The 22,775-nt window shown below is 47.4% G+C and overlaps 1 protein-coding gene across 1 annotated transcript; it reads left to right on the top strand.

Annotated features, from left to right (window-relative positions):
* Positions 1 to 1,219: 1,219 nt before the first annotated feature.
* Positions 1,220 to 12,348, top strand: LOC139321245 (cell surface glycoprotein MUC18-like). The gene is made up of 8 exons (XM_070949903.1): positions 1,220 to 1,518; positions 4,701 to 4,825; positions 5,316 to 5,517; positions 6,016 to 6,158; positions 6,963 to 7,128; positions 9,864 to 9,999; positions 11,367 to 11,471; positions 11,918 to 12,348. The coding sequence occupies exons 1-7, from the start codon at positions 1,443 to 1,445 to the stop codon at positions 11,455 to 11,457; spliced, it is 939 nt and encodes a 312-aa protein (XP_070806004.1). The 5' UTR covers positions 1,220 to 1,442; the 3' UTR covers positions 11,458 to 11,471; positions 11,918 to 12,348.
* The last annotated feature ends 10,427 nt before the right edge of the window (positions 12,349 to 22,775 follow it).

Here is a 22,775-nt window from a genome sequence, read left to right as displayed (position 1 = left end):
GTGAGCCGCGGTAGGTAGCCAGGCAGCCATTTAGCCGTCCATCCAGCCGGCCGTCCATCCAAGCGAGAACTCAGGCAGGCGGGCAGGTAGGCAGCAACAGCAGTAGAGGCGCTGCTCCCCGAGCAGCGAGGGGATTGTGGAGGAGCATCCCGGGCTCGGGTTCAAGTGAGCCGCGGTAGGTAGCCAGCCATCCAGCCGGCCGTCCAACCACTTAACTGGCCACTCAGCCAGCCGCCCAGCCAAGCGGGAACTCAGGCAGGCAGGCAGGCAGCAACAGCAGCAGCAGAGGCGCTGCTCCCCGGGCAGCGGGGGGGATTGTGGCGGACGGTCCCGGACTCGGGGTGCAGTGAGTCGCGGTAGGTAGCCAGCCACTCAGCCGGCCGGCCGGCCGGACACTCAACTGGCCACTCAGCCGTCCATCCAACCACTCAGCCGGCCGGCCGGACACTCAACCGTCCACTCAGCCGTCCATCCAACCACTCAGCCGGCCGGCCGGCCACTCAACCGGCCACTCAGCCGTCCATCCAACCACTCAGCCGGCCGGCCGGCCACTCAACCGGCCACTCAGCCGTCCGTCCAACCACTCAGCCGGCCGGCCAGCCACTCAACCGGCCACTCAGCCGTCCGTCCAACCACTCAGCCGGCCGGCCGGACACTCAACCGGCCACTCAGCCGTCCATCCAACCACTCAGCCGGCCGGCCGGACACTCAACCGGCCACTCAGCCGTCCGTCCAACCACTCAGCCGGCCGGCCGGACACTCAACTGGCCACTCAGCCGTCCATCCAACCACTCAGCCGGCCGGCCGGACACTCAACTGGCCACTCAGCCGTCCGTCCAACCACTCAGCCGGCCGGCCGGACACTCAACTGGCCACTCAGCCGGCCGTCCAACCACTCAGCCGGCCGGACACTCAACTGGCCACTCAGCCGGCCGTCCATCCAAGCGAGAGATCAGCCAAGCAAGCTCAGGCAGGCAGCAACAGCAGTAGAGGCGCTGCTCCCCGGGCAGGAAAAGGAAACCAAGCAAGCCAAAACAACAACAATAACAAAAAAAACCCCAACCACGCAGCAGCCTCCGTCCGCCCCCTCGCGGGCTCCTTCTGCGCCCTGCCCGATCTTGAGTTTCTCGAACCGGTTTCGCCGGTTTAGCGATTAACTCCACTTCCCCGCCCCTCCCGCCCAGCGCTTGCCCGGCAGACGCCTCCCCCGCTCCAAAAGCCCCAGAGCGCCGAGACGAGGAGGAGGAGGAGGAGGAGGACGCGCCGAGGCCACTCAGACGGGTCCTGCTTCCCCGACTTTCTCGCCTCCCTTGTGCCCAGCTAGCCCTGCCGGAGCCCGGCAGCCCCGGCCAAGCCCTTCCGCGCGCGATCGCCCGCCTTTCCTGCTTTTGTTTGCAGCCCCAGCGCCGAAGCCGAGGAGGAAACTCAGCCGTCGGAGCGCCATGGCGCAGTTGTTCGGTCCTCGGGGTTGGCTCTTAGCCGCGGCCTTCAGCGCGACCCTCCGCTTCTCTCGTGCAGGTGAGTCGGATCGCGGGGGTACCTACATCCCCCCACCCGCTCCTAGGAAAAGCAGGCTGGGTTCACACGCCACGGAAGAGGCTCCTTGTTGGAGGGTCAGCGCGGGTTGTGTGAACCCAGCGGGCAGAAGAAGCTGGGTCGGGGGGGGGGGGAGGCTAAACTTTGCAGGGGTCTCCAACTTTGGCAACTTTAAGCCTGGGGGACTTCAACTCCCAGAATTCCCCAGCCAGCAAAGCCTCCCCCCCCCCCCGGGCTTAAAGTTGCCAAAGTTGGAGACCCCTGGGCTAAAAGCGTGGAAAGTGTGGTCGTAAGTCGAGGACTACCTGTAGTCGAAAGCAGGGGTCTCCAACCTTGGCAACTTTCTGGGAGAATTCTGGGAGTTGAAGTCCGACAGGAGAGCTTTGCTGGCTGGGAGAATTCTGGGAGTTGAAGTCCCCCAGGCTTAAAGTTGCCAAAGTTGGAGACCCCTGGGCTAAAAGCATGGAAATTGGGGTCTATAGAAATTCTCAGTTATCCAGGTCCTGCTTGTCCCCAAAGGTGCTTTTTTTTTTTTTTTCCTCCAAGAGGCAACCAGACATTCTTGGTTATTTCTTTTGAAGACTTTTCGCTTCTGATCACCAGAGGTTTCTTCAGTTCTGGCAGGATAAGTGGGAGGAAATGGTGCAAAAAAATTGGTGCATATAAGAATATCTGGCCACGGCAGCCAGTTTCTTCTTCTTGCACAGGGGGAAAAAAAAGGGGGGGGTTTCCTTTAAAAAGTCACCCGGGAGAGTAAGAGGAGCAACTCCAGCTATGATGATCCCTTCTGGCTGTTTTTTTAGGATCCCAAACTCCCAATGCTCTTTCCTATTGATTGATTGATTGATTGATTGATTGATTGATTAGTTCGATTTATATGCTGCCCTTTTTTCTGGAGACTCAGGGCGGCTTACAATGGGTTAAGCAATAGCCTTCATACTTTTGTATATACCTGCTTAGTAGGGCTTTCGGGGGGCCCCTAAGCGGTGTTCTTTTTTATACAAAGTCAGCTTATTGCCCCCACAATCCGGGTCCTCATTTTACCTACCTCAGAAGGATGGAAGGCTGAGTCAACCTTGAGCCCGGTGAGATTTGAACTTGCAGTAATTGAAGGCAGCTGGTGTTACTTAACAGTGCTTTAGTCTGCTGCGCCACCAAGGCTCTTTTAGCTTTTACAGGCCCGACTTTCACTTTCGTTGACTTTCCCAGGGAAAATGCCCTGCGTGCGTGGGCTTGCGCAACCCTAACTAACCTTTGGACGGACGAGCAAAAAAAGATTGGGCAAGCCCCTTTTGTGTGTGTGTGCAGAAAGGCAATGAACCCTGGATAAAGGGGGAGGGGGGGCTGGGGGGGGTTGGGGAAAAAATGGGCAGTGACTGCAATGCAAAAAACAAACAAACAAAACCCAAACATTTTCTGCTGGGTTTCCTTTTTTTTTTCCTTTTTTTTTTTTTTGAACCCGCTTACCCGACTCCGTTTGCAGGGGTGGGGGGTGGGGCAGGGGGTGTAGGACAGACGTTTCGTGCAGAGAACGCTCCGGCTTTAGTCACTGGAAGAGGGTCAGGCGAGTCAGGTGAGAAACCATGCTGTGTCGTTGGACAAGTGTAATCTTGGTCTCCAGCGCTTCCTCTCTTTTTTTTTTTCTTTCTTTTTTTTCAAGGGACTCACAGTTGAATGTTGACATTTCTGAGAGGAGGAGTTTTTTATGACTTAGAGATGGGGTGGAGGGGTGGGGGAGCTGTTTTCTTTTTCCTCCACGGAGCAAAACTGAAGGTGGCAACCTTCTTCCTGCCTTCACAGAGACCTCAGTTTTAGCACAGCATAACCAATCTGGCTGGGACATGTTTGAATCTATCTATCTATCTATCTATCTATCTATCTATCTATCTATCATCTATCTATCTATCTATCAATCAATGTTTGAATCCATCCATCCATCTATCTATCTATCTATCTATCTATCTATCAATCAATCTATGTTTGAATCTATCCATCCATCCATCCATCCATCCATCCATCCATCCATCCATCCATCCATCAATCAATCAACATTTGAATCTATCCATCCATCCATCCATCCATCCATCCATCCATCCATCCATCCATCTATCTATCTATCTATCTATCTATCTATCTATCTATCTATCTATCTATCTATGTTTGAATCCATCCATCCATCCATCCATCCATCCATCCATCCATCCATCCATCCATCTATCTAACTATCTTCTGTCATCTATTTTTCCTTCTTTTTTTAATCTTTTTCTTTCTTTCTTGTCTATTATCTATCTATCTTCTATCATCTATCTATCTATATCTATCTATCTACCGTGTTTCCCCGAAAACAAGATCCTGTCTTATATTTTTTTGAACCCTGAAATAAGCGCTTGGCCTTATTGCCATGTGCTCAAAAACCCAATTGGGCTTATTATCAGGGGATGTCTTATTTGAGGGGAAACAGGGTATCTATCTCTAACTGTCCTTCTTTCCTTCCTTCCTTTTCTTTCTTTCTTCCTTCCTTCCTTCCTTCCTTCCTTCCTTCCTTCCTTCCTTCCTTCCTTTCTTTCTTTCTATCTATCTACCTATCTATATCTTTTCCTTCCTTTCTTGTCTGTCTGTCTGTCTGTCTGTCTGTCTGTCTGTCTGTCTGTCTATCTATCTATCTATCTATCTATCTATCTATCTATCTATCTATCTATCTATCAATCATCTAATTTGCTTGCTGCCCATATAGAATAACAGTTGGAAGGGACCTTGGAAGTCTTCTAGTCCAACCCCTGCTTAAGCAGAAAATCCCATAGCATTTCAGACAAATGATTATCCAACCTCTTTTTAAAAACCTCCAGTTATGGAGCACCTACAACTTCTGGAGGCAAGTCGTTCCACTGATTAATGGTTCTCACTGTCAGGAAATTTCTCCTTCATTCTAGGTTGCTTCTCTTCTTGATTAGTTTCCACCCATTGCTTCTTGTCCTGCCTTCAGGTGCTTTGGAGAATAGCTTGACTCGCTCTTCTTTGTGGCAGCCCCGGAGATATTGGAAGACTGCTATCATGTCTCCCCTAGTCCTTCTCTTCATTAAACTAGACATACCCAGTTCCTGCAACCGTTCTTCATATGTTTTAACCTCCAGTCCCCTAATCATCTTTCCAACTTTATAATCCAGGATTCACCACCATCCATCTGACTGACCAGGAGGGCCCTATCCTTGAGGGCAACAATGTGACTTTGGAATGCCTGGTCAGTTATGGGGAAAATATGTCGGACTTCACCTTCCAAAAATACAGCAAGGTAGGTTAATCAAGGAATTTGCTTTGACCATGCCTGCCTCTAACAAGCAAGCCTCTGTTGATACCGTAGAATTAGAATGATTAGAATTAGGAATAGAATAGAATAGAATAGAATAGAATAGAATAGAATAGAATAGAATAGAATAGAATAGAATAGAATAGAATAGAACAGAAAATAGAATAGAACAGAACAAAACAATAGAAAATAGAATGGAACAGAACAGAACAGAATAGAATACAGTACTTTATTTGGTCAAGTGTGATTAGACACATGAGGAATTTTGTCTTTGGTGCAGAAGCTCTCAATGTACATTCAAATCAACAGAGTAATAATAACCATAAGACGATACCAATACGATTTAGCTTATTAGTGTCCAACCTTGGCAACCTTAAGCCTTGTGGGCTTCAACTCCCAGAATTCCCCAGCCACAAACAGTGAGCTGTTGCCAATTAAGGCTCCCGATCAACATTGATCTTTCTCCCATCTCCAGTGGCTCCGTTCTTGGATCTCTTTGGATCAATCTCACGACTTGCGTTGCTGGTTTTACGATGTCGCCGTGAGTCACGACAACGGGCGCCTCCTTCTGACCATCAGCGACATCCAATCTTGGCACGCCGGACCCTACCGCTGTGCCAGCCTGAATGCCACCGACAACACCACCGTCTCGGATGAACTGGACTTGCAGATGGAGTGTACGTGGGGGGTTTGGATTCCCCCTCTAGCCACCAGAGGGCAGTAGATAAACAGGAGATGAGGACTAGGAGATTGCGTTACCCTTTCCTCTTAGAAGACTAGGCTCCTGCAGTTCACACTCCGCAGATCTGCAGTAGAGTGTTTAGCTGAAGAAGACCGAGAATGGAAAGAGAGGGATTTGAAATGCCAATAAAAAGCACATTTATGAGCGGAGGGAAAAAAATACTCTCCTAGGCACGGTTGATTCTCAATCAGCACGGTGCCATTAACAGGACAGATTTAAAAGCAGAAGCAACTGATGTGAAGCCATGCTGGTTCTTTACAGAATGATATATGTAGGCGGGAGGGTGGGGGGGGAGGATCGATGGAAAACCGCTTCTGAGCCCCAGCAACGGAGACCCTGAACCCCCACCAGGCTGGCATTCCGAATTAAGAAGGGGCGGGGATGATGGGTAAGGAGGAGGACTGACTTTCGGTGTCTTCTTCCCCTTCCTCAGATCTGCACAAAGTCTTCATCAGCCAGTCCAACTCCTGGTGTGGTACGGTAGGAGACTCCATAACGGTCATTGAAGGCGACAGCCTGCAACTTCAGTGTTCAGCGGACGCCTCCAAGGCACCGCTCTACGAGTGGATTCGACAGGTAAGAGAGACGGAACAAGACTTCAGAATGGAGTAGGATAACAGAGTTGGAAGGGACCTTGGAGGTCTTAATTTAATTTAATTTAATTAATTAAATTGATATGCCGCCCCTCTCCGAAGACTCAGGGCGGCTCACGATACATTTTAAAAAATAATTATAAAAAAACATTGAAAAATTAAAAACATTAAAAACTCATTCACACCATTCATGGCCGGATCTCAACAGATCACAAGAGTGAGATCAACGGCCCCAGGCCTGCCGGAAAAGCCAGGTCTTCACCGCTTTTTGGAAGGCCAATAGGGTGGGGATGGTCCGGACCTCAGGAGGTAACTGGTTCCAGAGAGCTGGGGCAGCCACACAGAAGGCCCTCCCCCACGGGCCCGCCAGCCAGCATTGTTTAGCTGACGGGACCCGGAGGAGACCAACTCTGTGGGATCTTACCGGTCGCTAGGAGCTATGCGGTAGAAGGCGGTCTCGAAGATAGCCTGGCCCTGAGCCATGTAGGGCTTTAAAGGTAATAACCAACACCTTGATGGCGATCCTATGGCATGCATGTACATGCACACACGTTCTGGTTTGGGCACTCGGTGCTGAAAAGGTTCGCCATCTCTGCCCTAGAAACTCCAGTTGCCTTTTTAAAAGCACCTTTGGGACAACCATAACCTGGATGATTGAGCATCTCCGTAGACACTTTCCCAAGTCGTCTTTTCAGGTGTCAGAAAGCTAGCGGAGTTTGATAGCTTCATGATGTAGATCAAAAGCTTTCTCTTAACGGTTCTTTTTTTTTCCCCCTCCTATAAATAGGGAGATGACTGGATCCTGCCCTCAGGTTCCTTAACTCTCTCCAAGATAACCCAGGAGCAAGGCGGGACCTACACTTGCCAGGCCCACCATCCAACTTTGCCTCAGTTGACCAAGAGCAAATCAATCCGCTTGCTGGTGGAGAGCACCAAGCACAGCTTCAGTTTCGGTGAGAAGCCCTGAATTTGGACGTCCAATATGAAGTCTGGCCACTTGGTATCTTCCATATTTGTTGGGAGAACTTCCAGGAAAAGAGCCCATCAGGTGTTGAGACCCTTGTTGAGTTCCATCATCTTTAACCAGGAACATCTGAGCTTCTCCACGCAGCAGTGACCCTCTGACCCAATCAAGCCCATTTCTCATTTCCTGCTGCCACAAACAACAATATTTACAGTCCAGCCTTGCATACTTAGAAATTAATACTTAATTTACTTAGAAATTAAATCCTGCTATTTAGTAGGAGTTACTTGCAGACAACGTTTCTGCGGGATTGAGATCATAGGTGGCTTTCCACAAAAAAGAGGCCGCCAAAATGTTTTCAGCTAAGACTAGCTTGCTGTGTGGACATAACCATGTTGGTTTGTAAAACATAGTTCGTATGGCCTGGTAAGTAGGCCATGCAGCCAACTTCTTGTGGTTTGCTCAGACTACGATTAAACAATGACTTAGTATGATCTAGGAAATAGGCTGATTTGGATCTAGATTTCATCAGCCCGGCCTCCTCATTCATCTTCTTGAAAGTTGAAAGAGTCATAAAACAAGTCCCCTCAGTAGGACTCTTTTTAGGACCAATTAAGGCTCCTCTCGTTGAGGGACATGGTGGCTCAGTGGCTAAAACACTGAGCTTGTCGATTGAAAGGTCGGCAGTTCAGCAGTTCGAATCCCTAGTGCTGCATAACGGGGTGAGCTCCCATTACTTGTCTCAGCTTCTGACAACCTAGCAGTTTGAAAGCACGTAAAAAATGCAAGTAGAAAAATAGGGACCATCTTTGGTGGGAAGGTAACAGCGTTCCGTGAGCCTTTGGCATTTAGTCATGCCGGCCACATGACCACGGAGACGTCTTCAGACAGCGCTGGCTCTTCGGCTTCAAAACGGAGATGAGCACTGCCCCCTAGAGTCGAAAACGACTAGCACTAGATGTGCGAGGGGAATCTCTACCTAAGGCTCCTCTCAGATTGACTCTTTCGAAGTGATCAGTGTCCCTCAGGCAACGTAGTTAATTTGTAACACAACCTTCTTTTAGTAATGGCAGTATTGCAATAAATATAAAGGCCTCGTAGGATCACATGTAGATCACATGTAGATTGTGACCGGCTATAAGCTGAGGGCATATACTATTCCAGCATCTGATTTTTTTTTTCCCCCAATATAAACGGTGATGCGTTTCAATGGTTAGATGGCCTAGACCAGGGATGTCAAACTCACGGCCCGCAGGCCAGATGCGTCACATGCTAGCCACGCCCACCCCCAGTTTAGCGAAGGGATAAAGTCGCAATACGTCACATGACGACAACGTGACGCCATGAGTTTAACACCCCTGGCCTGGACATCGGTATTTGAACATGGATCTTTTTAACATTTATATTTTATTACATTTTACAGATCTAAGTGAAATGTTAATATATATATATTGCTAGTCCATGCATGATAAAGGTAAAGGAGTCCGCTAGTTGTTGCCAATTATAGGGGGCAGTACTTATCTCCATTGCAAGACCATAGAGCCAGCACTGTCTGAGGACATTTCTGTTGTCATGTGACCAGCATGTGATGTCACGGAGCGCTATTACCTTCCCACAGAAAGGGTACCTATTTATCTACTCTCATTTGCATGGTTTCAAACTGCTAGGTTGGAAGGAGCTGGGGCGAGGACGGGACCTCACCCCGTTGAGTGACGCTCGGGTCTCAAACCTGAGCTGCCGGCTTTCCAGCTGCCAAGCCCAGTGTCTTAACCACAGAGGCTGCTCCCGTGTATGACATGCCATACGCTAAGTAAATAAATAATCCTATTAGGTTTGCAGTAGTGGTGAATATCTGTAGCTCGAGTGTAGGATGAGGGTGAACGTTCGTTCCCCGAGCTTGTGGGTTGGTTCCTGAACGTTTATAGTTACCAGGTTAGGTAACATCTTCAGTGGAAATTTAGGGGATGTCAGAACACTGACACCCCCTAAATCCAGGGGTGGGATTCAGCCGGTTTGGACCAGTTCGGGCAAACCAGATGCTAATTTGACATCTGGTTCAGATGTAAACCAATAGTTGCAAGGACTGGTTGGCCTTGCCCACCCTGCCCCTCCCCTCCCAGGAGTCTCCACGTGGCCTGTTTTGGATGCAGGGCTCTGGGAGGGCAAAAAACGGGCCTCCCGGAAGTTCCCGGAGGGCCTTCAGAGCTTGGGGGAGGTCATTTTCGCCCTCCCAGAGGCTCAAGAAAGACCTCCGGAGCCTGGGGAGGGCAAAAATGCCCCCACTGTCGTGATGCAGGAGGCCGAGTAGGTCACGCCCCCCAGCAACCAGGCAGAGAACCCCTTGCTAAAATTTTTGAATCCCACCCCTGCCTAAATCTCCGCTAAAGATGTTACCTAGCCTGGTAACGAAACATTCAGAAACCCAGCCACAAGTTCGGAGGATGAACCTCCGCCCTCAAACCTATTAGGATCCAGACACTCCATGTAGTGTGGCACGTCCTTTACGGGAGAAACCTAATGAAAACCACCCTCTGAAACCAGCCCTGCCTAATTTGAAGGCTTGCTGGTGCCACTCCTCTTTTAATAACAGCGTAGCTGCCGTCTCCCTGCAGGTGATCCCGTGGGCACGGCTGACTGCCCTTCTCTGTCCTCTGGTGGAGGCAGATGGGTGGAGGGCACCGGGGCCGGTTCCCATTTTTGTCGCTGACCCTTTGTCTTCTCCAGAGTCCGTGATGTCCCTCAGCACCCCAATGCTGGCCCTGGCGGTGGCCCTACCAGCCGTGCTGTTGCTGCTGTTGATCTTGATCTTCGCCTTCCTCATTCCACGTCACCGGGCAGCTGTCCAGAAGAAAATGGCTTTGTGAGTGTCCGGTGGGATTTTTGGGGCTGCAGTGGTCAGAGACATGCCTGCTCTGGTCCCAGGCAGTCTTCGGAGAGGGGCGACATATAAATTGAATTAATTAAATTAAATTTGAATTTATTATTTTTTTTGGCACCCAAAATTTGGCCTGTCCCACCCAAGGACATTAGCTACCATTCCTGTTAGTGCTAGTAGGGGCTCATCGCAAATAGCGGAATCTAACCTATGGACTCACAGAAGATGGAATTGTTCGTGATCATTTCACGACCTGAGGAGCCTGAGTGGCGTAGGAGGCTAATGCCTCCTACTAAGGCAGCATTTAACATCCAGCTGCCTGCAATTACTACGAGTTCAATTCTCACCAGGCTCAAGGTTGACTCAGCCTTCCATCCTTTCTAAGGTGGGTAAAATGAGGACCCGGTTTGTGGGGGCAATAAGCTGACTTTGTATAAAATATACAAAAGTATGAAGGCTATTGCTTAACGCATTGTAAGCCGCCCTGAGTCTCCGGAGAAGGGCGGCATATAAAAATAAATAAAAATAAAATAAAAATAAAAAATTCTCCTTTAAGCAGAGCTTAAAGTTGATTCTGCAGGTGCAGAGAATTCAGTTCCAGCCAAAACATTGTTTTTTACAGAAGGTTTTATAGAATATATAGGATGGAGGTGGGATGGAATGAGGAATAATAATAGAATAGAATAGAATAGAATAGAATAGAATAAAATAGAATAGAATAGAATAGAATAGAATAGAATAGAATAGAATAGAATACTACTATCATGTCGCCCCTAATTCTTCTTTTCTTTAGACTAGCCCAGGCGTCAGCAACCTGCGGCTCTGGAGCCGCATGTGGCTCTTTCACCCCTCTGCTGCGGCTCCCTCTCACTCAAAATATATGTCGCAATCGCCAATGTGTGACACCCGCCGACACATGATTTCTTGAGCTTTTCAACCCCTGGTAGGCCAACCATGGATAAATCCAAGAAAAGAAAAGTTTCAGAAGAAAACAGAATGTTTAATTCAACTACATATGCTAGTTTTGTGGCTGCTCAAGAAATAGTCAGGCACGGGAAGGGTTTTGTGGCTCCCGGTGTTTTCTTTTCTGTGGGAAATGGGTCCAAATGGCTCTTTTGAGTGTTTAAGGTTGCAGACCCCTGGACTAGCCAGACCCCTTGCTTTGGGTCTTCCTACTGCTGAGTTTAACAGAGACTTACTGAGCTACCTCTGGGAAGTGGGAATGGATAAACAAGCACGGAGGAACCAGTAACATCGTTTGCCCCTGTTCCTCAGACCAGACCAGGCCGTGCGTTGCTCAGATTGTGTGTTTATGAATCAGAAACGGTTAACGTTGGTCTTTTCCTTCATAGGGAGGAATCTGGCCAGCGAACCCCCATTTACAAAGGCAGCCTCGACTCTGTGCCTTCCGTTGGGGGAGACACCCAGCCTCTGGTGATGTGAAGCAGATACCCCCGGTTAGTAAACTTGTACAGCGCGATCTCTTTCTTCTGAAATCCTGGGGAAGATCTCTTCATTCTGGATTTTCTTGGGTTTTTTTCCTTTTGAAGACGTTTCGCTTCTCATCCGAGGAGCTTCTTCAGCTGTGACAGGATAGTGGGGATATGGAAGGATTTATATTCAGGGGTGGGCTTCAAAAATTTTAGCAAGGGGTTCTATGCCCAGTTGCTGGGTGGATGTGGCCGTGGTGGGTAGGGGTGAAATCCACCATATTTGAATCCCACCACTGTTTAAGATGTGTGAACTTCCAACTTCCAGAACCTCCACACTGATTGGGGAATTCTGGGAGCTGAAGTCCACCCACACATGTTAAAAGTTGTCAAATTTGGAAAAACATGGAGTTAAAATATTCTTTGCAACAACTACCAGCTGTGTTAACTTTTTTTTCCTCCCTTTTCGGTAGGATGAAACGAACTTTTTCAAGATCCAACTTTTCTTCCTGTATTGAATATGGACTGGCGGCAATATCTTTGGTGTACAGTAACTGGTTGTTTTTGTGTATATTTGGGGGAATTGTTATCTTGGCTTTTTGGGGGGAATCTGTTTGGAAGAATTGAGGGGGGGGGCAGCAGTGATATTGGGGTTCCTACGAATCTCTCCTTTCCGGCTACATTAGCTGCTCTTTGCCTGCCATTCTGTTACCCTTTCTAGGCCAAAATACTACCTGTCGCTCATTTGGCCAATATCTGCCCTGACCAGCATTATTTCTTTCATGTTTGGACAGATGCTGACTCTTTAATATTTTTACTTTTTAACTTCGAGTCAATGATTGAAGAATAAGGCACTGGGATATTACACAGTTTGTTTGTTGAAAATAAACAAACATTTGCTCTTTTTTTTACAATCGTACTTGTTCTCCAGCAGAAGAAAATTTGTAATAAAAGAGAGAAGCCTTATTTTTTTTAAAAAAAATGAATCCTATCGAAGACAGGAAAACTCCGATTATGAAAGACAAAATTGACATTCCATAACCAAGAGGAGGATCAGACCCTCCAAAATTGGTGGGGTGGGGGTGGGGGTGGAAGGGAAGGCAGATTAACACTGTATCCACATCAAGGTGTTTTGTTTTTTCTTGTTTGGAGTGTATTCTGCACCCCATCTCCTCAATTTCATTCATGCATGGTCCTCGGTAAGTCCCTTTGCAAGAGACTGCAAATATATTCTCACCTGTTCTGCAAAACACAGCATTGGAAACACGGAGGGATATAAAACAATCGCTTATTATTTTACGAACCTTGCAAAAAGTCTTCCCTCTCTTTGGCCTGTGGTTCAGTCCAACATCTTGTTGGATGAGAATATATATATATTCTCCAACATTTTGTTGGAGAATATATATATATATTCTCCAACAAAAGGAGAATATATATATATATTCTCCTTTTAGACTCTTGCCGTGATCCAGAGTCGTCCTGCAGCTCTCCATCCCTGACCCAGAGGGGTGTTTTTGTTAGAGCTTTGGGTTCAGTCTTAAGGTGATAATGCCTTGAATTTCAGCGGTGTTTTGCTATTATTTGCATACAAGCGCATGCAGAGGAAGGGGAGGGCAGTTGGTGTACGGAGGACCCAGTATATATCATGCTGTCTCCGCACTATGCAGTTTAAATGTCCCCCCATCCGGCACTTCCTTTCATCAAAATAAAAAATAACAGAATCTTGCCACGGTAGCGGTTCGGAGCGAGTGGCAACAGGGCTTCCCCCCCACCCTTTTATCACCCGCATTGTCTACGGCGCCCCAGGGGGCTATAAACCAGGCTGAGCCAAAGACAGCGCAGAGCGGTGTTTCCCCCAACTTCTACCGAAACCAATCATAAAAGGCCTCTGTTGGATATTCAGTCCTCGTAAAAAACCCGCACCGTCTCTTCCATCTCTGGGTACATCAAAAGCTGTGCCCCTCCATCATGCCAAATCAGCGGTACTCCCATTATCGGGGAGAACAAATCGGGCAATGGGGTGATTACGGTTAGGGGTTGTTTTGCATCTTCCCCAGAGGCACCCCTCTTATGCCAAGGTGTACCACCTGGTCTAGGGTAAACCCTAGTTATCCATAGACAATCCAGGATAACTGGATTGCCTTTCAGAATTTATGTTCTTGTTCTTTTTTTTTTCTTTTTTTTTTTAAAGGTGGGGGGAGCTATTGCTTGCTTTTCCAATATAGTTAAAACAAAATGAACTCCTGTTTTAAGAAGAGTCTTATCCCCAGGGAAGAGGGAACCTGTGAAAGTTAACATGGAATATAATAAGCAGAGTGGAGTCTTATACACTGCTGTAGTGTTTCTCAATCCGAGCCACAAGATAGGAGGATTTCAACTCCCAGAATTCCCCAGCCATCACAGGCAGACTTCAACTCCCAGAATTCCCCAGCCATCACAGGCGGATTTCAACTCCCAGAATTCCCCAGCCATCACAGGCAGACTTCAGCACCCAGAATTCCACAGCCATCACAGGCGGACTTCAACTCCCAGAATTCCCCACTCATTACGTGTGGACTTCAACTCCCAGCATTCTCCAGCCATCAAGCATGGACCTGAACTCCCCAGCCAGCATTCTGGTAGTTGAAGTCCACACCTCTGAAAGTTGTTGAGCTAGAAAAATGTGGATCTATTAGGGAGTTGATAACTGCCATGATATTTGGGCTGTAAAAAAAGAAACGGCCAGAGAAATCAACCGCGTTCTGACATAAGGTGATAACCTGATTCGTAAAGCATGTGAGGACAAGACAACATGTTGGATTTCCACAATGCTGAGTCATAAACTACCCAGTCTTCATTTAGCTTATCCTAGGATATTGTGAAATTTACATTATCCACTTTTATCAAGGCGCCTTTTTTTTTTTTTTTTTTTTTTTTTAATTTTTGATTTATATGCCGCCCTTCTCCGGAGACTCAGGGCGGCTTACAATGCGTTAAGCAATAGCCTTCATTCTTTTGTATATTTTTTATACAAAGTCAGCTTATTGCCCCCACAAACTGGGTCCTCATTTCACCTACCTTAGAAAGGATGGAAGGCTGAGTCAACCTTGAGCCTTGGAGAGATTCGAACCAGCAGAAATTGCAGGCAGCTGTGTTAATAACAGGGTTCATTAACCACTGTACCATCAAGGCTCTGTGCTTTGACAGCTCTATACTAACAGCAATGAAGCCAGTTAAGTGTGTGTGTGTGTGTGTGTGTGTGTGTGTGTGTGTGTTTTCTGCACCAGATTTGCATGTCATGCTTGTCATCTGGAAATGGAATGCAGCCAAATTCCTTTCCCCAACAGGGCATCCTTTCAGCTTTCGGGAGGGAGGTGGGCATGGTTTCAACAGCAAAGATTGACAGCCTAGGTCAATTTTCTCTCGGATGTATAAAATATTAGATCATAAAAGAGCAATGCATTTTAAGAGGCGGTGGTTACATCTACAGATTCAGAGAAACGGGTGCCCCTCGAAATTGCAAGTTCCTTGCCACCTGGGCTCACCTCCGCCCTCCACCTGGGTGTCCTCTCAAATTGTGAAGCTAGAATAGTAGCTGGCAAAAATGGCACTTAAGAATGGGTTGTACATGAGGCCATCCTGAGCAAATCCATCTGCCAGACTTCCCTTCCTTTGCCAGGAAAGAAGACGTAATCGAGGTCCCTCAGTTCCTCCTTCATTTCCCATCTTGTACTCTGGATCTGTTCTGCAGACATATAACATGCTTCTAGATTCAGCTTCCCAACAGGAATGAATACCCTAAGATTGAATATATATTTTTCAAAAATATATGCCCAACCAATCTTGCCAGGAGGCCACCAAGAAGAAAACTCACCGTCCACCCATCTGGTGTTTGGCCCAAATCACCCAGCCGGCTTTAATGCCTAAGGCAGGACTAGAACTCACCGTCTCCTGGTGATTGGACCAAAGTCACCCATCCAGTTTTCATACCTAGAGAGGGACTAGAACTCTCTGCCTCTTGATGATTAGGCCAGACACCCAGCTGGCTTTCATGCCCGAAGCAGGACTAGAAGTCACTGTCTCCTGGTGACTGGCCTAAAATCTCCAATCATCCCTAAGAGGGGACTAGAACTCACCGTCTCCCGGTATTTGGCCCAAAGTCATCCAGCCAGTTTTCATATATAAAGCAAGACTAGAACTCACTATCTCCTGATGATTGGCTCAAAGTCACCCAGCTGGTTTTCATACCTAAAAGAGGACTAGAACTCACCATCTTCCAGTGATTGACCCAAAGTCATGCAGCCGGTTTTCATGTCTTAAGATAGGACTAGAATTCACTGTCTCCCAGTGATGGGCCCACCCAGCCACTTTTCATGCCTAACACAGACTAGAACTTACTATCTCCTGATGGTTAGCCCGGTCACCCAGCTGATTTTGATCCTGAAAATGGAACTAGAACTCACAGTCCTGGTGCTTAGCCAAAAATCACGCACTCGTCTTTCGTGCCTAAGGTGGGGCTAGAACTCACCATCTCTTGGTTTCTAGGCCAGGCCAAACTGGCATCTCATCTCCTGCCCTCCCTGATGCCAACCAACCTCACTGCTTAGTTTAATTCTTGTTTCAACCTCGCACTTTAATCCTGGATGACAAGAGGAAGAGCAAATGGCTCTATTATACCTCTGCCATGGCCATGCCCACAAGCGTGGCACAAGTGAGCTGATGAGGATTCATAGAGAAGGGGGCCCATGTTTAGATAGGGAAGGCTCCCGTACTCCACAATTTCATGTTGGAGGCTTCACACCCCCACCCCCACCGAAAGGTTGGAGGTAGATTGGATTAGGCAAACCAATGAAGCCAAAGAGCAGAAGGCTGCAAAGATGCTTACCTGTTAATGAGCGAAATGAGATTCGTTAAGAACAATTTCCTTCTTAAGATGAGTTTTGCTGCCCCAGTGAGCAGACATCATCCATCTTGGCTCTGGCAGCTGCCATAATTTTTAGCATTAGGGACAGACGGGCCCATTGGTTTTGATTCAGAAAAGGGCAGGAGAGCAAAATGGGACCAGGAAACCTGGGAAATCGTTGCAAATCAAAAGGCCACTACAAGGGCAGGGAGGATGGATCCGTTTCTATCCTCCTGGCATTTATTTTTTTAGTGATCATCTAAAATAACCATTTAGAAAAGCTGCTCTTCCTCTCCAATATGGTGTGTATAACAGTTTATAAAACTGAGATAAATTTACTGGCAAGCAGCAAAAATAGGAACCCACAGTCTGTGAATCCCAAATGAGGAACTAAGGATGCAGAGTCCAGGTGGTGCAGTGGTTAAATGCAGTATTGCAGGCTAATTCTGCTCACTGCCAGCAGTTCGACCCTTACCAGTTCAAGGTTGGCTCAGCTTTCCATCCTTCCGAGATGGGTAAAACGAGGACCCAGATTGTTGAGGGCAATAGGCTGACTCTGTAAACCGCTTAGAGAGGGCTGTAAAAGCACTGTAGAAGCAGCAAATAAGTCTAAGTGCTATTGCTATTGCTATTGCTATTGCTACTGCTACTGCAGCGTTCCCTGACACGATGCCTTCCAGATTGCTTGGACTACAGTTCCCATCTGCGGGTGGGCTATTGGCATTGACTGGGACTAATGAAAGTTGGAAGGGAAAAAACTTACAAGGAATATCACTTGGAAAAGTTAGATTTGGGAGAGAATTTGACTAGAAGACTTCCAAGGTTCCTTCCAACTCGATTATTCTGAAATTCTGTACTGTGTGTAGTAGATTCACTTGAAATTATGAAGTTCATGGGATACTACCGTGTTTCCCTGAAAATACGACCTACTCCGAAAGTAAGTCCTAGCTTGATTTTTACATGTGTGCCCAATATACCGTATTTTTTGGAGTATAAGACACACCTTAGTTTTTGGGTAGGAAAATAATAAAAAAGCTGATTGGCAGGTGGATCGGCCTCCCCGAATACCCCCAATCAGCTGTTCCCAGAGGTGAATTTTAGCAACAGGTTCCTTGGTTGTGAGCTCTGTGCCTTGCTTTTTTTTTTTTTTTTTTGCTTTTTTTTCTGCCTCTGAAACTTCTGAAACTCTGTTTCAGAAAAAACTTTTTTTCCTGCCTCTGAAAGCCACCAAAACAGAGCTTCAGAAAAAAATAGCCTCTGAAGCTCTGTTTGGGGGCTTCTTTTCTGAAGCTTCGTTTCTGATGCTTTTTTCAGCCTCTGAAACCTCCGTTTGAGAAGCTGGGCGGGGATATATTTGGAGTATAAAACGCACCCAGATTTTCACCCTCTTTTTTGGGAGAAAAAGGTTTGTCTTATACTCCGAAAAATACGGTAAACCCTACCCCCCCAAAATAAGCCCTAATTAAAACCCCGCCCACTCCAGGGTGCATGGGTAAAATTTAAGCTAGGGTGAGGATAGGAGGATGGAGCTGCCCTATTACTTACCTTCAGACAGTTGCAGCCAGGCCTCGCCCACCCCAACACCTGCCTTGCTGGCCCATTTCTTCTGCAGCCGGCAAGGCCGGCAAGGCTTTCCTGAAGGCCTCTACAGGTGTTAACAGACTGTTATCAGCTGCAGAGGCCTTCTGTAGAAGAAATGGGTGTAAGGCCTCTGACAGCGAAAAGGAGGCTGGGGGTGATGCACGCAAGTGAGGTGAGTCAGTGGACAACATCTCCCCCCAAAATAAGACCTGGTGCCTTTTTTGGTGGAAAAAAATATATAAGACAGGTCTTATTTTCAGGGAAACACAGTAGTTGGAAGGGCCCAGACTTATCTAGAATGAAAATCAAGAGGAAAGTTGTGATGATGACATAATCCAAAGAACGGACATTCAGCCAAAGACGTTTGAGGCTAATTCTGGTGGGGAAACGATAGTTGCAACATCAGTGAAGCATGCCGCATGGTTGGACAGTTTCTGCTGCTTTGTCCCCAGTATTTCGGTGCCGTTGTTGCTTCCATAAAAAGAGCTGCAAACCATAGAATTTATGCCATCTTGTTTAACATTAAATCCCCACCCACCCACTTCTCCGATTGTCTTAAAATATATTTTTCCTGGGAGTTCCCAGCTGAAATATTTTCCAGCAGAAGAGTTTTGTACAGGATGACAGATGGGAACGCTGGGAAGGAACCCTCTGGGGTAATAAAAATCAGAGCGAAGGAAAGAAACGGAAGGCAGCGGAAAGCGCAAAGCACCAGAATGCCGGCTCTATTTCCAGCGGAATCGGACTTAAAATATTTTGTTGCAAGATTTCGGCTGAACCACCAGCAGCACAAAATGTGGCCACAGGGGTGTGGGGAGTGACGAAGGCCGCAAGATGGTTAAGACGCAGCTGCGAAGACATGAGGACCTCGAGTAAAGTCTGAGCAAAGAGCACATTCATGGCGGTTGCAGGGAAAGGACCCGCCAAGGATACTACAGGGCGTCCTCCACTTACAAATGAGCCCCAAATTCCTGTTGCTAAGCGAGACAGTATAGTTTCGCCCCATTTTACAACCTTTCTTGCTACAGTTGTTAAATGAATTTGTCCTCCCCCGTTGACTTTGCTAGTCAGGTCGCCAAAAGGAGAACACGTGACCTCAGGACACTGCAACCGTCATAAATACGAGCCAGTTGCCAAAAGTCCGAATTCTGATCACATGACTATGGGGAATGGCTGCAATGGTTATTGTGTGTGAAAAATGGTCCTGAGCCTTGGTAGTACAGTGGTCTAAAGCATCCTGTTATTAAGACCAGCTGCCTGCAATTACTGCAGGTTCGAATCTCGCCAGGCTCAAGATTGACTCAGCCTTCCATCCTTTCTAAGGTAGGTAAATTGAGGACCCAGTTTGTGGGGGCAATAAGCTGACTTTGTATAAATATACAAAAGTATGAAGGCTATTGCTTAACGCATTGTAAGCCGCCCTGAGTCTCAGGAGAAGGGCAGCATATAAATCGAACCAATAAATAAATAAATAAATAAATGAAGGACTTACCTGTGGTGGAGGCCTCATTTGAATCCCTCCTCAGGAACACAGCTTGCTACTCATCCAAACTCCCTTGCAAAGTTATTAAGAGAATGCGCAGGAAGGTGCTTCGGGGAGCAAAAAAGGATCTAGACCAGTAGTGTCAAACAAACTCAGTTTCATTGAGGGCTGAATCAGGGTTGCGCTTGACCTCGGGGGGTGGGAGGCGGGGTGGACATGGCCCGGATGGACATGGCCAGCTCAATGTCACTTGTGTCAGAGGCACCTGTGGAAGCCCGAGCACTTTGCCAGAGAAAACGGGCTCCCAAGCTCCATTTTTGGCTGTGACAGCATCCTGCAACCCTCTGCCAGCGAAAATGGAGTTCGGGAGGGCAGCCCTCCCAAGCTCCGTTTTTGCTGGCAAAGGCATCACGGGCCAGCCCCGGAGGCCACATCTAAGCACCGTCTAGATCCGGGCCCCGGGACCTTGAGTTTGACACCCCCGATCTAGACTGATCTACTTCTGTAGTGTGATCTACCCCTCCCGTGTGGATCCTTGGGGAAGCAAGCAAATCTCTAATTTCCCTTTCTGAAAATAGCACTAATCTCTAGAAACAGCCCAATATTAAAGTCCAAGGGTGACTCATCTGGCACAGCTGATGTTCCTGCTTTATTTATTTATTTTATTCCACCTTTATTTATTCATTTTATTCCACTAAAACCTTATGGTAGGACTCAACAAGCATAAATGTAATGTCTAATTATGGATAAGGTACCAACAGTGCTGGAGCTTGTAGGCGGGCTGTCATTAATTCTTTTAAAACGTAGGTAGTCCCAATGCTTTCTAAGTCCTCAGAGTATTGCAGAGTTGTGTGTAACAATGTCAACCTCTTCCAAATTGTTGCAATCTCTTACTACTACAGTAGTAGTAGTACTCTGGGCTTAGGTGACGGTTCAAAGTTCCAGGGGCATTGAAAACGTCATTTATGACTGTTTTTTCACACTTACGACCCTTACATGCTCATGTGATCGAAGTCCAGAGGCTTGGCAACTTGACTCGTATTTATGACAGTTGCATGGTATCTTGGGGTCCTGTGAGAGCCTTTTTGAGACCTTCTGACAAGCAAAGTCAGAATCCGGGGAAGCCGGATTGGCTCAGCCACCGTGTTGCTGGCATAACAACTGCAGTAATTCGTTTTGACAAAATGGGGCAAAAAAGGTCGTACAACGGGGACAAAACTCATTTAACAGATGACTTGCTTAGCCACACAAATTTTGGGCTCAATTGCGGTTGTAAGATGAGAACTACCTGTACTTCAAAGGGATTCAGGTCCCTTCAAAGCCGTCTCCTCTTCCACAAGAGAGCAGCAGTCAAATGCCCCCATTCAGCGATGGCTCTTTCTGAGGGCATCAGGCTGGGCAGAGGCTGGCCTTCCAAGTGCCACACGACCCCACTGCTGTGTTTACTGTGGGCACCTGTGAAGTCTGAAATTGAAAATAGCTTAGTGCAGGGGGGTTGGGGAATTATGGGCCTTTTATGACCTGTGGACTTCAACTCCCAGAATTCCTCAGCTAGCATGGGAAACTATGGCCCTTTTATGACCTGTGGACTTCAACTCCCAGAATTCCTCAGCCAGTATGGGGAATTATGGGTCTTTTATGACCTGTGGACTTCAACTCCCAGAATTCCTCAGCCAGCATGGGAAAATATGGCCCTTTTATGACCTGTGGACTTCAACTCCCAGAATTCCTCAGCCAGCATGGGAAAATATGGCCCTTTTATGACCTGTGGACTTCAACTCCCAGAATTCCTCAGCCAGCATGGGAAAATATGGCCCTTTTATGACCTGTGGACTTCAACTTAAAGAATTCCTCAGCCAGCATGGAGAATTATGGGTCTTTTATGACCTGTGGACTTCAACTTCCAGAATTCCTCAGCCAGTATGGGGAATTATGGGTCTTTTATGACCTGTGGACTTCAACTTACAGAATTCCTCAGCCAGCATGGGGAATTATGGGTCTTTTATGACCTGTGGACTTCAACTTACAGAATTCTGGGAGTTGAAGTCCACAAGTCATAAAAGAGCCATTGTTCCCAACTTCTGGCCTAGTGGATGTATCCCATTATGTGCAGGTTGCCCCCCTCCGCCCCCCCCCCCCCCCGTTCTGCAACCTTCACTGCAGGCTTGTGCACGCTCATGAACAAGGATCGCACAACCACTGGTGTTAAAAGAATTAATCAGGGGGATTTATTGAAGTATCAAAGGTGGTTAAAAGGCAGACATAGATATTTACATATATATTAACTTTCGGGCACGGGGGAAACAGTCTTGGGCTGCAGAGGAATAAGCCCCTCTATACACATCCCAATCCCCAGTTATATATTAATTATTATATTTTTCCTTTTTTTTTTTTTTAATCTCCCCTTCTTTCCAAGACACAAACAATATAAAATAAAAAAACTGCGAGCCAGAGACGGACACAGAATCACATGGTCAGTTTTCTTCTTCTGTTTTTTTGTTTGCAAGTTTTCTCCCCAGACAAGAGACAAAGGGGGAAGGGGTGTGGGGAGGGTGGGGGGAGAGATTTGCAGAGAGAACGGCAGGGAAGAGGGGAAGGGTGAGCATTTACTGGCACAAATGAGAAAAGTCGGCAAAAATCCTGGAAGGAACCATCGGGAATCACCAGGCGTTAGGACGTTTAGAGAATGTGTTGGAAATGCCCCTTGGGTGGGGGGTGGGGGGTGTAGACCAGGGCGAAGCACAAGAAGGGGGCCAGGGAACGGCAGCTGCCTTGGGAATGGTGAGATAGGAAAGGAAGTTCCCCAAAATTCAGCTATTCCAGGCATTATTATTATTTTTTTAAAAAAATCCACAGCAGTCCGTTGCAATTCTCCGTGGGGCAAAGCAGATGTTTTTAAGAGTGGCTCCTGAACCCATCTTCTACCACAGCTGCATCTTAGAAGGTGAAGTTCATTGAAACAGAATCCAAGCCTGGGGCTGAGTAGTCTCTAACATTCTGGTTCTGTTTGTTTGTTTGTTTGTTTCATTTTGCAGAGCAGCCAAAATCAGCTTCTTCTGAAGGAGATGGACTGGGGAGAAGAGGAGGAGGAGGAGGAGGAGGAGGAGGAGGAGGGAGAGGGAGAAGGGGAGAGGATGAGGAGAGGAGAGGAAAAGAGGAGAAGGAAAGCAGAGGAAGAGAAAGAGGAGGGGGGGAGAAGAGAGAAGGAAAGAAAAAGAGGAAGAGGAGAGGGTAATCTAGGCCAGGGGTCTCCAACCTTGGCAACTTTTAAGACTTGTGGACTTCAACTCCCAGAAAGCTGGCTGAAAGAATTCCCGGGAGTCGGAAGTCCACAAGTCTTAAAGTTGCCAAGGTTGGAGACCCCTGATCTAAGCTACCTTGGGGT

Source organism: Pituophis catenifer, unplaced genomic scaffold (assembly GCF_029215685.1).
Source record: "Pituophis catenifer annectens isolate HBS135680 unplaced genomic scaffold, rPitCat1.0.hap2 SCAF_9, whole genome shotgun sequence".
In the NCBI taxonomy this organism is placed as follows: domain Eukaryota; kingdom Metazoa; phylum Chordata; class Lepidosauria; order Squamata; family Colubridae; genus Pituophis; species Pituophis catenifer.
Note: the sequence above shows the minus strand (reverse complement) of the source record. Positions and strands in the feature narration are given on the sequence as shown.

Excerpts from the sequence above, each read along its gene's own strand:
- LOC139321245 (XM_070949903.1), top strand. The coding sequence starts at position 1,443 with ATGGCGCAGTTGTTCGGTCCTCGGGGTTGGCTCTTAGCCGCGGCCTTC. Across the intron at positions 5,518-6,015 it reads ACTGGACTTGCAGATGGAGT|ATCTGCACAAAGTCTTCATC; the intron begins GTACGTGGGGGG and ends CCCCTTCCTCAG. Across the intron at positions 6,159-6,962 it reads TCTACGAGTGGATTCGACAG|GGAGATGACTGGATCCTGCC; the intron begins GTAAGAGAGACG and ends TCCTATAAATAG.